Source organism: Phoenix dactylifera, chromosome 5, assembly GCF_051530095.1.
Source record: "Phoenix dactylifera cultivar Ajwa chromosome 5, Ajwa_hap1_PhDact_Kaust_v1.1, whole genome shotgun sequence".
In the NCBI taxonomy this organism is placed as follows: domain Eukaryota; kingdom Viridiplantae; phylum Streptophyta; class Magnoliopsida; order Arecales; family Arecaceae; genus Phoenix; species Phoenix dactylifera.
In genome coordinates, this window is record NC_143194.1 from 36,462,318 (window position 1) to 36,478,516 (window position 16,199).

At 41.2% G+C, this 16,199-nt stretch overlaps 2 protein-coding genes across 2 annotated transcripts; both read right to left on the reverse strand.

Annotated features, from left to right (window-relative positions):
* Positions 1–1,909: 1,909 nt before the first annotated feature.
* On the reverse strand, positions 1,910–3,409 carry LOC148703590 (uncharacterized). The gene has a single exon (XM_088723050.2). It carries the CDS (start codon positions 3,362–3,364, stop codon positions 2,834–2,836), a length of 531 nt encoding a protein of 176 aa, XP_088579176.2. The 5' UTR covers positions 3,365–3,409; the 3' UTR covers positions 1,910–2,833.
* Positions 3,410–14,981: 11,572 nt separating this feature from the next.
* Positions 14,982–16,199, reverse strand: LOC103702033 (NDR1/HIN1-like protein 6). Its single transcript, XM_008784316.6, has one exon. It carries the CDS (start codon positions 16,007–16,009, stop codon positions 15,242–15,244), a length of 768 nt encoding a protein of 255 aa, XP_008782538.1. The 5' UTR covers positions 16,010–16,199; the 3' UTR covers positions 14,982–15,241.

A 16,199-nucleotide genomic window follows, 5' to 3' on the forward strand; every position in this document is an offset into this window, starting at 1 on the left:
TATTGCCAAGTAATACACACCAAATAAATTAGTTATTTAACAAGTCAATACACACATTTAGATAAATCAATATATAATTTTTAGAACATAGTGTTCACTAGTATATAGTACATAGTCAGATAATACATACTTATCAAATTAGTCATCTAGCAACCTAATACATACTTTCAAATAAATTAATACATAGTTTCCAAAATATCATATTCACCAACACACTACATGACCAGCGATACATACGTCGACTTTGTGATGCATACTGCAAGCTTATCTGATACACTTTTAGCAGTGATCCAATATACATTTCCAAGCAAATCGATTTACAGTTTTTAGAATAAGATTTTTATTGGTACTCACTATACGGCGTGATATACATCAAGTAATTAATCAACTCGTATATATTTTTTTTAAGTTATAAAATTAACGAATTCTGCTAGTAGCAAGAGTCTTATTCTTATTCGATTTTTGGATTTTCTCTTTAAGCTGGGCACCGGAAGAAACATGGCTAAAAATGAGTCTCGTCCCATATGACTTTTGTTTATATTTGTACGTGTATGTGCCTTATGCAGGATGGACTTGATGTTGAGAACGTGCAGTGGTGTGCTTAGATTTAACGAGATCAGGTTGGCAAGGGTGCATGTATTCATGCAGGAGAGAAAAAAAAAGAAAAGAAAAAAAATAAAAAGAAGAAGAAGAGAGAGAGAGCTAGAGAGAAGAGGTGAACTTGGGATGAAGCCGGAGTCCTCTTGCTGGGTTATGGCATAGAGAAAGGTAGATTTGCAGCTTGGGTTGAGATTGAAGTAGAAAGCATTTTCCATGTAATTACTTAATAATTGTTAGAAGAGCAATATTAGGAAGGGGAGTGAGTTAGAAAGTTACTAGTTTTTGTTCGGATTAATTTGTGATCTTGAAACTATAACGACGGGACCCAACTTGTTGCTATAGCGCCAGCCAAGCCCACATCTGCTGTTATCTCAAGACATTAATCCTTCTCGTGCATCCACAACTACATTCTCTTCATTTAAGTTGGAAACCATAAATCCCGTAATTGTAATGCCTCTTTTGTCTACAACTGTAGGTTTTGAAAAACATGATAAGTGCGCTAACTGATTGCCACGTGCTGCATCAATATCCATGATGCATAGAATGCACATGGCACATGCCTATCAAGTTTGCTTTGCCATGCATCCCCACATGGCACATGTTACCGTGCAGCATTGAATGGTCAAAATTTTCAGAACTCATTGCACCTGCCCTTCCTTGCCGCGTCATGTAGTTATTGTCTTTTCAAGTGATGATGTCTTGTCACCGAACAAGAACATATATGGAAGAGCCAAAACCTGAAAGTCTTTTACCAAAAAAAAAAACCTGAAAGTCCTAAAGAAAAATAAGAATCGTCCGTATCCACTATTTTCACCAATAAATGGGAACAAGAGAGAGGGGGAGGATAAGGGATTATTGTTGCACCTAACCATGATGTCACTTGTCAGTGGGGATTGATCATCATGAATTTTTTAAAAAAAAAAAAAATAGAAGGAGGAAGTGAAAATCTCGTTCGTGTAGCAGCTTCCACTGAGCTCTCCTTCTACCAAAAAAAATGTTTGATACAGGTAGAAATTTTGCTCATATCCTCTCCGACCGTGGGTCACCCAACACGTTATTCCAGTGCCACCTGCACCAGACAGCGTTCCCACCAAGCGTATTCAAGCGAAGAGCATCCGATACCCAATATTTAATCGACGCTCGTGCGTTTCGAATTTGGACTACATCGATGGAAGCAAAATTCCGTTCCAACTGTGCTACCACCTTGGAAGAGGAGAGAAGAGGGAGGCTTTGAGGATAGAGTCCGTCACAAGTTGCAAACGTTATATAATTAATTTTCTTGTGTGAGAGAAGGAGGTGGGGTAAGAAATAATAAGTTACAAAAATTAATACAACTGCAACATTGTTCAAAAAAAAAATCAAAATATAGAGGTAATATCCAATTGTTTTATCGCCTCCGCTGGAGTTTGGATATTACTGAATTTAGAAAGCAAATCAAACTCAAGATTTTTTTTTACCCAAAAAAATCAAATATTTTTTATTTTAAAATGCCAGGTCAGCAGACGAGTCAAACGTGACCCACTGCTATCAACCAGTCCGAGTTATGGAAGGGGAAAAAAATTCTCGGGCTAGATTTTATCAATTACCATAAGTTAAAATGGAAAAGTAATCAAGAAGTGGCCTTGAGGATTCGCTGGCCCGCATCGGAAAGGTGCACCGAGTCATTTGCTAATCTAACCCGCATCGCCGAAATGGCATGGTGGTTAATATTCTCAAATCCCAGTCTGTTTTAAGGTTGCTTCGTTGTACCAGTCTGCGGTTCCCGATCCGCTGGTACTCCCCGATGGCCGAGGCTGAGCTACTCTTCCCTCCCACGTCCGGTCGCTGGCTGGCATGAGGGGCCCACACGGGTCAGGCGCTGAGTGCTTCAGGAGTCGGTGCATGAACCGTATCACCGTTTTATCGGCATCCAGCAATCGAGATGAAGCCGCGATACTTCGATCACCGCCGTCTATTTCAACGAATACGAGGTTCAAGATTAAAAAAATTTAAAACAGAGAGAACACGTGGAGAAGAAAACTCGCGGCCGCGAGAGGGGAAGAGGGTACAGAAAAGGCTTATTGGAAAAAGAAAAAGGACAGAAGAAAAGGTTGTAACACTTCCTCGCTCCTCCCAAAACACCTAGCCTGTCCCCATCCGCAAGGAAGAAAACCATTAAAGACCAAATTGCCCTTCTATATAAAAAGACAAAAACTTCTTTGCTCACACTGTCCTGCTCGCCGACACTCTCTCACTACAGCAGGCCTTCGAAATCAAACCCGGGCTCATCGAGGACACGCGCCAGCCAGTCCTCCTCGTCCTCCTTCGTGGCGGCGGCGGCGGCGGCGGAGGGCCCCGCCGTCCCCGCCGGCGCCAGCCAGTAGCCTCCATCCTCCACGGAGCTCACGGGCCAGGGCCAGGGCCAGAACAGCGGCGCCCGATCGCTGGGCCCTCCGATGAGGCAGGACGCGCAGGCCACGCCGCGCGTGTCTATGCTGGCCATCACGGTGGAGGCGGGGCCGGAGAAGGAGGAGCCGCAGCTCTCCTCGTTGCCGTTGAGGGTCGCGAAGGTCGTCTCCTGGGACGGCGATGGCGAGGAGGAGCCGCCGAGACCGATCTCCTGCTGCAGCCACCTCATCATCTCCGTCACCGCCTCCTCGCTTATCTGGAACTTCTCCACGTCGTATGCCCCGTCCTCGTCGTCGGAGATCTTCAGGAACTTCTCCAGATCATCCTCGTCGCACTCCTTTCTCTTTCGGCACTGCCGGTTCTCCTCTTCTTCCATCTATTCTATCGATTGAACAGAAGAGACGAGAGGAACGGAGAGAGAGCTCGATGAGCAGGGATGGAGATGGACAGGGGATGGAGGGGTTTTAAATAGCGGGGGAGGGGAAGACCACGTGGAGCGTACGGAGTTGACACGTAGGATGGGGTCGGTGAATGGGTGAGGCCTGTGAGCTTCTTCTGTAACGTGGCGTTGAGGCGTAGGGGGCAGAAAAGGCGGGAACTTGTATGGAAACAGTGGAAGGCAGGATACAGTTTTGGTTCGCAGGTACTCGAAACCGTCCGATGGGGGTCTATATCAGATCGGACGGCTCTCGCCAATAGCCCCGGGCCCTGGCCAAGGACTGAGCATTTAATCTAGCCGTTGGATCTGATCCACGGCCCATCGGACGGTCCGAAGACCTGCGCACTTTTCAGGATTACGTTGGAAAGCCGTTTATGGTGAGGAAATCTTTTAGAATCTTGAGGAGAGCGTTGTTGCTCAAATTTACCTTTCTGTCCCTGAGGCGCCTGGCTATCCCCCCGAGCGTCATGCCTTCCATTCCATGCCCTTTTTTTTTCATAAAAAAAATCTTTTATTCGTGGAAATACCGGAATTACTTGCAGGTTAAGGCTGGCCGCCTTTACTTCCTTTGTCTTCCTTTTTTTTTCTTTTTTTTTAGCATGGTAATTTTTATTAATTTTCTTATATTTTTTTATCAATCTTGATTTATTTATTTATTTATAATTTGGATGAAATTCATAAAAAATATTAAAAAGAAAAAGATGGATGAAATTTATATGAATGGCACATCTATCCATTTAGATTTTTTTTGGCTTCTACTCTCATATTACGACAGCTAGCAAGTACGAATCTAAAGTAAATCTATAAAGCTTGAACGCAATCTTGCAATAGAATCATACGAGATACGGATATGATATACTATTTAAAAAATAAAAATTAGTGAATCTATGCTATCTATTGTGTAATCTCAAAGCGCAGATGGTAGATCATGCTATTGTCAATAAAAATCTACTATGCATCCACAAATTATATGCATTCTTTCTTTGAAGTGAAACTGAAGTTATGAATACAATTTTTCGATAAAATCATACATGAAATACGAACAAGATATACTATTTTAAAATGGCAATCAACGTGTTCTTGCAAACGACTAGTAGATCTCGAAGTATAAAGACTAAATACTGACATTATCAGTGACATGCTACTTCACATTCATTTTTTTATACGATTTTATTTTTACATCTTAAAAACTTAACAATCCCATAGCATTGGAGGAGATATAATCAAGCTATTTTATTTCAAAAATGGTGAAAAATTGAAATCGCATGATAATGAGATAGTCATATTTGGTTTTTATGCATTATAATTTAATTGTAGATATTTTGGTTATGTATCAAGTTTTGTCGTATTAGCTATTTTTGAAGTTATAATATATGTGTGTGTGATTTAGCACCAAGTGGTGAAACACTTTTTTTCTCTGAATAAAGAGCAAACGACTATCTCAACTAAAGTCAATTGATTTCATGCCATTGCAAAAACATACCAAGAGTGTCAAAACTTAAATTTTGACAAAATTGAGAAAACATTAAGATCGATTAATGCACATCCATTTTATATTTTGTTCCAAAATTTGCAAATCAATTAATGGTCCCGCCACTTATCTCTTTATATATACATACATATAGCTAGACCTGGCTACACATAAGTAGATTTCGAATCAGATTTGATCAGGTATATAATATAAGATATTATCCCATATTGATGATCTAAGTTGATGGATGTAAGATACTATCCCTTAACTATTTACATAGTAAAAATCATGTAATTTGGAGATCCCTAGACCAATATTGATATGATAAAAATAAATAAATATTATAAAATAATATATATTTTTATTGCTTGATGCATGTGCTGGTGAGTCTTCAAATCATATGGGTTTTAGTGTGTAAAAAATTTAGAGGTTCTTGGTGGAAAAAATGTGAGTGAAAGGTTGCAATAAATTGAATTCGATTCGTGAATCTAAGAAATGCCAAGAATTGTTGAACTCTCTCAATATATCTCTCAATTCAAAGATCCATGATTTGAATTGATGTCCTTTCATCGCTTCCTCCTAAAGTTATCATTTCAATTAGAATTTGGTTATTCATGGTATATGATGATCCCTGTTAAGCATTTATGGTTGAATGGTTAAAGTGTTCAACTCTTAATTGGCAATTCGTAGGTTCAATTTTTATTAAACGATAGTAGATCACATCCAAGAGCTTGGATTATCGATGCGAGATCCATGTTGTCTAATATAAACTCAACCAAATTTAGGGATCCACTCAAGAGTAACCAAGTCTCTCTCCACATGTACGTATATATGTACATATGTATGTATGCATGTATGTATACATGTATATGTGTGTGTAATCTGAATCATAAACTCCTTAAATTGTTATATCAAGATTTGTTAACGATAATATATATTTTGATCCCTCAAGGAATTCTTTCAACCTTCTTAATTACAAATATAGGGATGAGCAAGCTAGTTTCAAAGATGATTATGTTGAACTTAATCTCGACAACTTGTCTAATGCCCCGTGCATATCTCAAGCTTCAGTCCGCCAAAAGTGCCGATTTCTTATAAACGAACTTGCAGGCAACTGATTTATGGATTAAAGTTTTATTTCAAAATTTTAAGTTGCAAAAAGTTTAATGTGTGCGATATAATGATGCTATTAGGTCCAAAGATATTAGGTATCCAAAGAGTAACGGTCGTAGAGATATTCCACATTCATAATGACTTAATCTAAACACGCGCGCACACACCCCAATAACAAAGTTTCATTGTCTTTAGGATCTCGTAATAAAAATCTCTTTTACTTTAATAAATAAGATAATCATTTTTTGACATATCATGAGAAAGAAAAAAAGAAACCATCTTTAATGTGTTTTCCTTTTGAGAAGTATTTAAAGATGGACAAATATGACTACATGTCATAGCCATGATATTGAAGACGAAAAGCAAAAAATTTATATTGCAAGTCATAAATAGATGATTATTGCAGACAAAATCATGGGCATAATACACTGCAAGTGGCGTGCCGTAAAGCATTAACCCCCATTATTATTTGCAGCTTTTTTTTAAAAAAAAAATCTTTGGCTACTATACTTTTTTTTTTACGAGGGGACGTTTTTGACAACAAACCATTAATGTTCAAACCCTCAATCTCAAGATAACATAACTCATTGCTGCATTTAACTTCTCATACACATTTAACCTGCAAGTAATTGGTGATAAACAACCTGACGACATATATAGAGATAAAAACTCAACATGATTCCTATCCTTTCGCTTTAATCCCCAAGAAAAATGTAGGCTTTGTTTATTTTAGCCAGGTAGCCCAACAACTAGTATGTTTAATGGAGAACGTGAGACTCGTCTCTTAAAGAAATTCCGAGGCCCAATAGTGTCATATGTGTAATTTAGGAAGATAGGCAGGGAGTGGAGGGTCAATTGCGCTGGGGCTCGGGGGTGAAGAAAACGGAAAAAGGACGGGGCACAGGAGATCCGTCCATCGCTTTCTGGTAGCGTGGCCGTTTCTCGGTGCCACGTGGCAGTCGGATCGCACGGCAGGAGTGCCGGCATCGCCGCGACAACCTTTTGTGGATGACGACAAAGTCGGGGTCCGGTCGAATCCCCGCATATAAGGATTTCTGGGAGCTCTCCAGCACTTATTGTTCATCTTTTCGTAGGGTGGCGGTCGGCGCGTCGCGAGACTGTTCCCGACGGCCTGGTCCTGCGGTTTCAGGTCGCTTTCACAACTAAATGTTACTTCTTTTTATCGCCACCGTTCGAAATTCAGAAATAACATTATTCTATTTTTTTGGGTTTTTTCTAATTATTTTTTTTAATTTTCCCCTTCCTTTCCTTTATAAATATGGTTAAATAATTTTATACATAGATCCATAGATCTATATGTTTTATATTTGTATCTGTTATTGTTACACGCCTATCATCTATACAATGCACTTATAGAAACTGTTGTATCAAATAATTTTTTTTTTTGAAAGATAGAAATGATGCATTTTTGCCAACCAAACTTTCGATATTACAAAAAAAAAAAGCTCCATCAACTATAAAGTTCTTCATTAATGGTAGAAAAAGTTACAGAGACATTCATTTAAATTTCAACCCGACACATTTGAACTTCAAAAGCTTAAAAAATTTCAATTAGCCATCAAACTTTGTCTAACCTAATCATTTATCCGATCTTAAAACGCTCCATCTGCTCATATCTCAAAACGATCCGTCCTCTTTCATCTAATCACCCTGCACATATCTCAAAGCGTCCCATCCTTTATCATCAATATGCTTGCAATGATCTCAAAACGCTCTCTCATTTTTCATTCATCCACCTGCATAGATCTAAAAGCACTTTATTTGTCATCTGTTCACTCGCATAAATCTCAAAGCGCTCCATCCTCTATCATCAATGTACTTGCACAAATCTTAAAGCATACTATCCTAGGTTATTCGTCCATCTGCATAGATCTTAAACTATTTCATATTCTATCATCCATCCACCTATATAGATTTCAAAGCACTCCATCTTCTCATCCATCCACCCGCACAGATCTCAAAGCGCTCCATTCTCTAACATCCATCTATATGTGCAGATTTCAAAGCACTCAATTCTTTCTTTATCATCCTTCGTCTGTACATATCTCAAAGCACTTCATCCTCTATCGTCCATCCATCTGCATAGATCTCAAAGCGCTCCATTCTCTATCATTCATCTATGTGCATAGATCTCAAAATGCTCCCTTTCAATTCATGCCAAAACAAAATTTCCATGCTAAATTAGTGAGAATGGCAGTTTTGAAATTTTATAAAAACTTAGTTATCAAGTGACTAATTAATATTTTTTCAAATTTTGGGGATCAAAATATAAATAACCGTAACTCGGAGGAATGTATATGTATTTTTATTTTTATTTGTATTTTTTGAACCCCACCCCAATACCATCTTTTTCAAAAGAATGGATATAACATCTGCTTCGGTTTTCTTAGTGAACAAGGTTTTTTCTTTCTTTTTCACAGAAAACTTAGTCCAAACAATCGCACAATCATATGGTGGACTTTGCTGGTTAATGATCGCTATATCACCCGCCACTTTTTTTTCATGAAAAACATTCAGCACTCGCTGTCTTGCACCAATAAATTTGAAGGAAACGGTACCTTGAAGGTAAGAATAAGGTGCTGGCGTTTCGATATCCAGTTCATCACAAAGCTAGGATTTCCTTCAAGTCACGGCTGCTCAAAATGAAGTCCTTGGAAATACTTGAAATAGGTACGAAAGCAGCATTCTCTATCATGGCAACTAACTACGGAACTGGGAGAGAAAAAAACCTAATTACAAAAACAAATCGAAATCAATATATTTCAGAAAAAAATATTTTTCTAAGAAATAATTATTGAATAAAAAAAGGGCCAAAGAGCAACCTTATGCATTATATGTGCCGGTGCCTATGTAACATAACAAAATGTCTCTCCAAAACTGCTACATTGATTATGATATTCGCTGCTACATTCGGAAAAAGAAAAAAAGTACCCTTTGACCTCTTAAAGTTTATTTGCTGTGCACAAGGTTCCTCTGACTATAAAATTTTGCAATCATATTCCTGATCTTCGATATTTGATTGAATGTGATATAACACTATTAGTGGTTCAAAAGTCCAAAAGTACCCCTTAATATTTTAAAAAACAGTAGAAGAATCTAATAAACCATTAAAAGAAACAATACAGCATAACGAAGTAAATGGAGGAGGCCATGAATGCCGTAAAGTATTATTTGGGTTCATTGGCCTTGTATAAATATCAAATTCTTCACATACTCTTTTCATTTATGCCATAGCATCCTCGCCATACTAAGCATCTAAAATTCATTCAAATCTAATCATAAGTATCACAAATACATTGATTAGTTAGTGATCGGTTTAAATGGACCCATACTGCAATACGGTTAATTCAAATGAATTCACACTGTAGTGCCTCTGGTCCGCATAGACTATGAATTGAATTCACCCTGATACTATTTGTAACGATTTAGAATTTCATTTAAAAAAACTAGCTAGAAAATATCATTTAGGTTCATGATACTATGTAATTACTCAAAATGTACTTACTGCATAACCAATATGGGGCTAAACTTACTCCAATACAGTCCTCACAAACACAGAGGAAAAAGTATGGAAAATAGTTTCTCGATACAAATACCGGGTTTACTAAGAAGTCGGCAGAGATAAAACCTAATCCTACGTGGATCTGGCTGGTTTTGTCACAAATCTAAGCCTTAACTTAAAAATGCCGCTGATATGGAGATGGGCCCCTATCACCTCTACTCTCGGTAGTCCACCGGCGGTATTCTACCGCTGATCACCAGCCCAAACACCCTGAAATAGAAGAATCTCTTCTCTGTCAATACCACAAATATCACACAGAGTGTTCGATGATATGCCGATTTCAGGATACTGTTCAAAACACGTCTGGCCGAGAAGCTTCGATCTGAGGTTCTCCAGATGACTTAGGAGAACGGTTTCTTGCCTATTCGAGCACCTTTTGTCAATATGTTTTTTTGGATGAAAATGAGAGGAAAACCCATCGGGAACTTGTCTGAATTACATATCAAGGATTTAGTCGTTTGGGATGTTACCATGGATGGAATGGGAAATGGGATGAAACCTTTGAAGTTTTCAACTCTTGCATAGTACTGATACAAGGCCTACTTTAGTTACAGTGGTGTCCGTTCTTCCCTCTTGAAACGATCTCTTTAGCATTCATCCATTGAAATCAAATTCTTGGATCCTGCCCTTGTGTTAATGTACTTGTCGGCTGTCGTAGCATGGAAGACAAATGTCAACTACTCTCTTTGATGGTGGATAAAGGAATGTTGCAGCATGCAATAATCTGATATCCTTTTATGTTCGAAGCAAACATATGTAAATGCTTCGAATGGACATAAAGCCTGACTCTGCAACAATGTTAATATCGATGTCAGCATCCTTGCAATTAGGAAGAGCATGTTTGTAAGCAGTTCTCTTACAGTCGTGTTTGCAACATTTGGGAGCATATCAACTTGCAAGAGAGCTGTTTGGTGGCTGAAAGAAAAGGACCCAACCACGTGGATTGAGATGATGGATGGTTATGAGATGCATGGGGATGGTGCAGCTACCTTTCTTTCTCTTCTTAAAGGTAAAAGAAGCAGGGTTGGAGCCAAAAGATACAACTCTCGTTAGTATCTTATTAGCTTGCAATCATGCTAGCTTAATTAATCAAGGATGGATGTTGTTCAAGTCAATGGCAGAGGAACTTGTTGTAGCAACATGGTGGACCTTTTTGGCAAATGAGTAGAACTCACCATGGTGACAGAGAGATGGGGAGGGTCTCACCATTGAGGAGCATAATGGCCTTCTTCATAGCGTCGATCTTAGTCGGGACATCATTCCTCTCCATGGCCTCCTTGATCTTGTTCACCATCATTGGCATGCAGTTATCGGAGGAGAAGTCGGGCTCTGGGTGGGGCGGGCGGGGGGAGGGCGAATACAAATCCACTTATTTTTCCCTTGATCATTGAATTATAGAAGGTATGTTAGTCTTAAAAGTATTCGTAAGCTATCATGTAATTGTAACATGATGCTATCTTCTAACATTTGGCTAACGAAGATGGAATGGTAGGGTTATAGTGGATTACTCAAGTAACTCGAAGGATCAGATTGCAAATTTTTGTAGTTGAGGGTTTCAATGTGCAAGCATAAACTTTTAGCGGTCAAAGGCTTTTTTTGTTTTTTTTTTTCCCTTGAACAAATTTCACAAGGAAAAATCCCAACCATGAATACCCAGTTCACAGAGTTGTCGTGAGCCAGAGTAGAACTGGCCTGTCCTCAAGTCTACATAAGAGAAGCCTAGTGTTGAACTCACTGGACTCAAACTAGGATGACCTAAGGCAGTTCATCTAGACGGGCCATTTCAGAAACGTCCACGTTACATTTGTCGAGATCCCACTTCGAGCCCAAATATTCTCCTACTTCAATTTCTTAGGCCTTGGGCCAGCCTCCAGACTTGATACGTGGGCTGATCTTTCGCGCTTCATGTGCTGATTCAGGTGGCTCCTTACTGGTATTGCTGCTAGTGCGTTTGGGTCCCTCTTGAACTGGCCATGAAAATAAATTAGATCTAAACCTCTCTCTCTCTCTCTCTCTCTGGTGCATGTTTTGCACTGCAGAATACGGTATATGTCGCCACATTATCTGATAATGGAGATGGATAGAAAACATTATGCATCACATTGCATGATAAGCATAGTGCATCACCATTGGATGCCAAATAGATGTCTATCTCCTGATCTGCTGTCATTGATGGTGATCGAGATCTGTACAGCACTCTATAATGTAAAACATGCAGCATAGAGGATTTCGATAAGTGAGAAACATGGTCCAAATTTTTGACACAATTTTGATATGCTTGATTTGGGTTTGTTCTGTTCCAATTTCAATTTAAGTTGTAGATCTTTAGCCAACTTAATGAAAGTTGGCTATTAACTTGGGACTCATTCTGGACCCCCTTATATCCTGGTCATTTTCAGAAGAAGGGAGAACTATGATAGATATTATATAATTACAGATCCTTTTTAGACTACAATTATAGCAATTTCATGTTCAATCAATAGAATACCCGCTCTACATGATTAAGATTCAGGGATGTATGAATACATCCGTGCAGTCATATTGACCGTTGTGAGTAGTTTTATCTGTTTATTTATTTGTTAGTAATTGAGTAGGTCTTCGTGCTTTGAAAAGTCCATATCAAAGTTGAAATACTGTGATGATACTGTCATTACTCAAGGATCCAGAAGTTCAAACTGGCTTAAGAGTAAGGTTTTGAGCTGTATCTTTCGTGCCAAAGAATAACTGATCTTCTTTCATGACGTCGGATGTTGGATCGTGATCCGCACATATTGCCAAGCACCACAAACTCTTCATTCACCCACCTGCATAAATCTCAAAGTGACTATTGAGCGATCCAACGACGGATTCGCTGGAAGTAAGGTGAATCCTTCTTTCGCTCCAAAGATACAACCAACCTCCGTCCTAAGAATAAAGAACCAATTAGTCAATTCAACCTACCTTTCAACTTACTGATTACTAACTTTGCTTGACAATTAAATAATCTCGAAATTACTAACTGGCATATGATTTCTTAGCATGATGAAGAGATAGCGGTGGCAATGTCTGAACCGGGCCCAAAAATAGTGGGAGGGTGTTCAAGGGGTCGATCATGGGCCAGAACCCGAAGTAGGGCCGACCTCATCCGACCACCGACTCCGTACGTGGAGCCGCACATTACTGAGGGGGCCCATGAGAGGGAGAAAGAGAGCGGTTCGGGGTTGCGAAGAATTCACGGCCCAGAGTCGCTCATGCCCGAGATTCGTGCCTGATTGGGAGACTTCTGAGGTTATTTTGTTACACAAGCATTGCCTATCAATTTGGTTATCTCACGGGCATTGGTATAGGGTAATAGCGTTCCGCTTCAGCAAAGTATGATTCTAGTGGTTGTCATTTTGAACGTGAGACATAATTCAGTGGGAGAAATTTAGTAGAGGGAGGGAAGAGAGAAGGCCACTATCAACCAAAGGTAAAGAAACTATTCCGAAACGGGGACCTAATTCTTATGCGTCTCAATCACCAAGTTGTCTTACTTAATGTTTATGCTATGCAGCGTCTCTCTTCCTTCTTTTGTTTTTTTGGCTTTATTGTCGTTTCCTTTGGTTCTAAGCTTCCTAGCTGTAACCCAAAAACTTCACACATACACACGGTAGTTGCGTCTTCTCTACCGTGCAAGTGCTTCCTTTCATCTTCGCCAGACCCCTGCAAACTAACAGCATTTGTGGGCAGGAGGAGTTAAGACCGTCGAATTTAACTCACCAATTATAAACATGCGAACGCGTTTCTTTGATTAAGCGCCTGTTTTAAATGCTAGAGCCAGGGAAGTAGTGTAGCTTCAGCTTAAATAAATGGTCAGAGATTTGTTCATGGGTTATAAAATCTCATCGTATCATAGTTATCTTTGTGTCTTGTTGATAATTAACTAATCAAATCTCAAATCGACACAAACTTAGAAGAAGAGATCAATATAAAAGGCTAGTGTGATGAAGCATAGGTGTCAAGCAACTAGCTGTGTCTGCATTTCTCTCGTTGGTTCTCGCCGGACATCTAGCGAGCGTTTACTGCGGGCGAGATCGGAGACACGGACGTGCGATTCTGGGTTCCAATCGCCTACTGCACATGGCAAAACCGCGTCTGCCCGTCTGTCCCCTTCTCTCTCAGCTCCCAGTCTCCGAGCCAGAGCAATCATCTCCTGCGCTACTTTTATCACACGCGTGCCACTAATGCAGCCCAGCCTGAGTAAAGTCCACCCTTCACCACTTGCTACGCACGTGCGAACGCGATTCCTTTTCCAAACAATTAATATATGATCGCACAGCTGGACCTGGCCCATTTCCATCGCCTTTATCGCCGCCTCCTTTCTTTGGAATCGTGTTCCACCGCCTCCAATCTCCATTGTGGTTGAAACGGAAAAGGAGGGAGAAGCAAAAAAAAAAAAAAAAAACGATCTCATTCCGCAGCACACCGACACCCACCGCACGTTGTAATAATAAGACATATAAAAAAACTCTTATAACATAATTCTCTTCCTTCCCGTCTCCATTTCCCGTTCTCCACCCTTCCGCTCGGCGTTATAAGTGTGATAGCAAGCAGGCAGGCATTAAATAAAAAGCGAAAACTATTTAGAAGCTGCGGGTTAGGTAGCTGCTTATGTAGTCAGTCACTCTAGATATCTGGGCAATGGTAAAGGATGGAGCAGCTTTTCAGGCCAAACATATCTTCCGTAAAGTTAATGGGGCTGCAGACTGGATGACCGCTTATGTTGCCAATCACTCCAGTAGTATCGTGTGGGCTGGAGATGAGAAGTTAATTTTATTAAGTGCATTTGTACTCATCTGGTATGAACTATCCATCATAAAAAAAAAAACTATTTAGGAGCTTCCACTGCACGACGCCGCTAGTAAAAGAGAGGGAGGGGGCTGAGCTCTAGTGTGGTGGCGGCAGAGGAGCAATCAGATTTTTAACACCTTGGTTCCTGGGGCAGAGTTACAGGCGGCCTGAATGGGTATGCGTTATGTGCGGCGAGTGCTTCAGGCGAGTTCAGTCTTATTGAAGGAAGATTCGGCCATTGTGATCAACTGGGTCCGAAAGGGCTCGAGTAGCTATGGGAGAGTTTATCCCCTGCTCCGTGACATTTGGGAGATGGCGAGGGAGGTCACATTCTAGGCCATGCATGTATATCGTGAGGCTAACGGAGCGGCCGACTCAGGAGGTACCTTATGGTCTGGGGAGAGAGAGCTGTCCGAAGCACTTTAGGACCTTTTGTTTTCTGATTCTATTGGATGTATTTGTATCCATGATGTATGAAATGCTTGTTTTGAAAAAAAAAAAAAAAAAAAAAAGAGAGAGAGAGAGAGAGAGAGAGAGAGAGAGAGAGAGAGAGAGAGAGAGAGGAGGGAGGGCAACAGTGTCCCAAGTTTCCTTCGGCTCATTATTATTATAGAACTCACAACAATTCCACAACAAATAAACAGAAAAGAAGAAGAGAAAATTACATCGCAGTCGGAGTACAAGAAATACAAATAATATCCCCGCCCGGATTTAACTGAACAAAAACAAGTATCAAACCTTTGTTTACCCCAATTTTTCCTAAATTTTACACACCAGTACCATAAACTGTCCATTTCCATTTTGCAGCATTCTCTTTGGAACCAAGCAAAAATTTCGTCTAGAAAGTCCACTTCCAGATCTTGATACGCAGCTTGACCTTACACATGACGTCAGGGGAAGACGGGGAGGGGGCGGTCTTCCCCTTGGGCACGGCGACGTCGATACCCTCGCAGTGGACCTTGATGCCGATCTTCTTGGTCTTAAGTCCCCCGATCTTCACCCCGGCCTTCGTCTCCAGATCGATCTCCAGCGGCAGCTTGCTCTTCTTCTTCAGATCCGCCGCCGCCGACGGGTCCACGCTCTCGCCGGAACTCGACACGGTCGTCTTGAGAATGGTGGTGTTCTTGGTGTCGTGGACGAAAGCCGGGAAGGACCCGTCGCCGACGTCGACGCCGCCGGAGGAGACGGCGATGGAGATGGGGTCGTAGAGGTAGACGAGCTTCTTGTTGGGATTGCGGGCGGTGACGGAGAGGTCGAGGCGGGAGGCGAGATGGTTGGAGGCGGTGACGTTGAGCGCGGCGAGGCGGAGGGAGGAAACGGTGAAGTCGGGGCGGCGGGGGCGGTAGAGGAAGTAGAAGACGCCGCCAGCGATGGCGGCGAGGAGGACGAGGGCGATAAGGATGAGAGTGAGCCAGAGACAGCAGGCGCAGCAGCAACTCCGGCTGCTCCGGCGGCGAGGCTTCATGGGCTGGGGGCGGTAGCGGGGTCGCGTGGCGCCATACGCCTGTGCCTTGGTCGTCGGAAACGACGGCGGCCCTCCGCTGCCGTTGACGGCCTGGGGCGGCTGAGGGTTCGGCTTGGAGGAAGGAAACACTCTGTCCGCCATTCCCCCCTCAACTCTATTACTCTCTCCACTCTCCGACGAAAAACTAGGGTTAGGATTTGGCGAGGGGAGGAAGAGGTGGATGGATCTATAGGAGAGGGGAGAGGAAGAAGAATGAAGGGAGGTGAGGAGAAAATAACACCTCACCCTACGGAGATGGTTCCCTCCTACCTAATTCGGCATCTCCTATCCC

Bases quoted from the DNA above. Each gene is read 5' to 3' on its own strand.
- LOC103702033 (XM_008784316.6), bottom strand. From the start codon at position 16,009: ATGGCGGACAGAGTGTTTCCTTCCTCCAAGCCGAACCCTCAGCCGCCC.
- LOC148703590 (XM_088723050.2), bottom strand. From the start codon at position 3,364: ATGGAAGAAGAGGAGAACCGGCAGTGCCGAAAGAGAAAGGAGTGCGAC.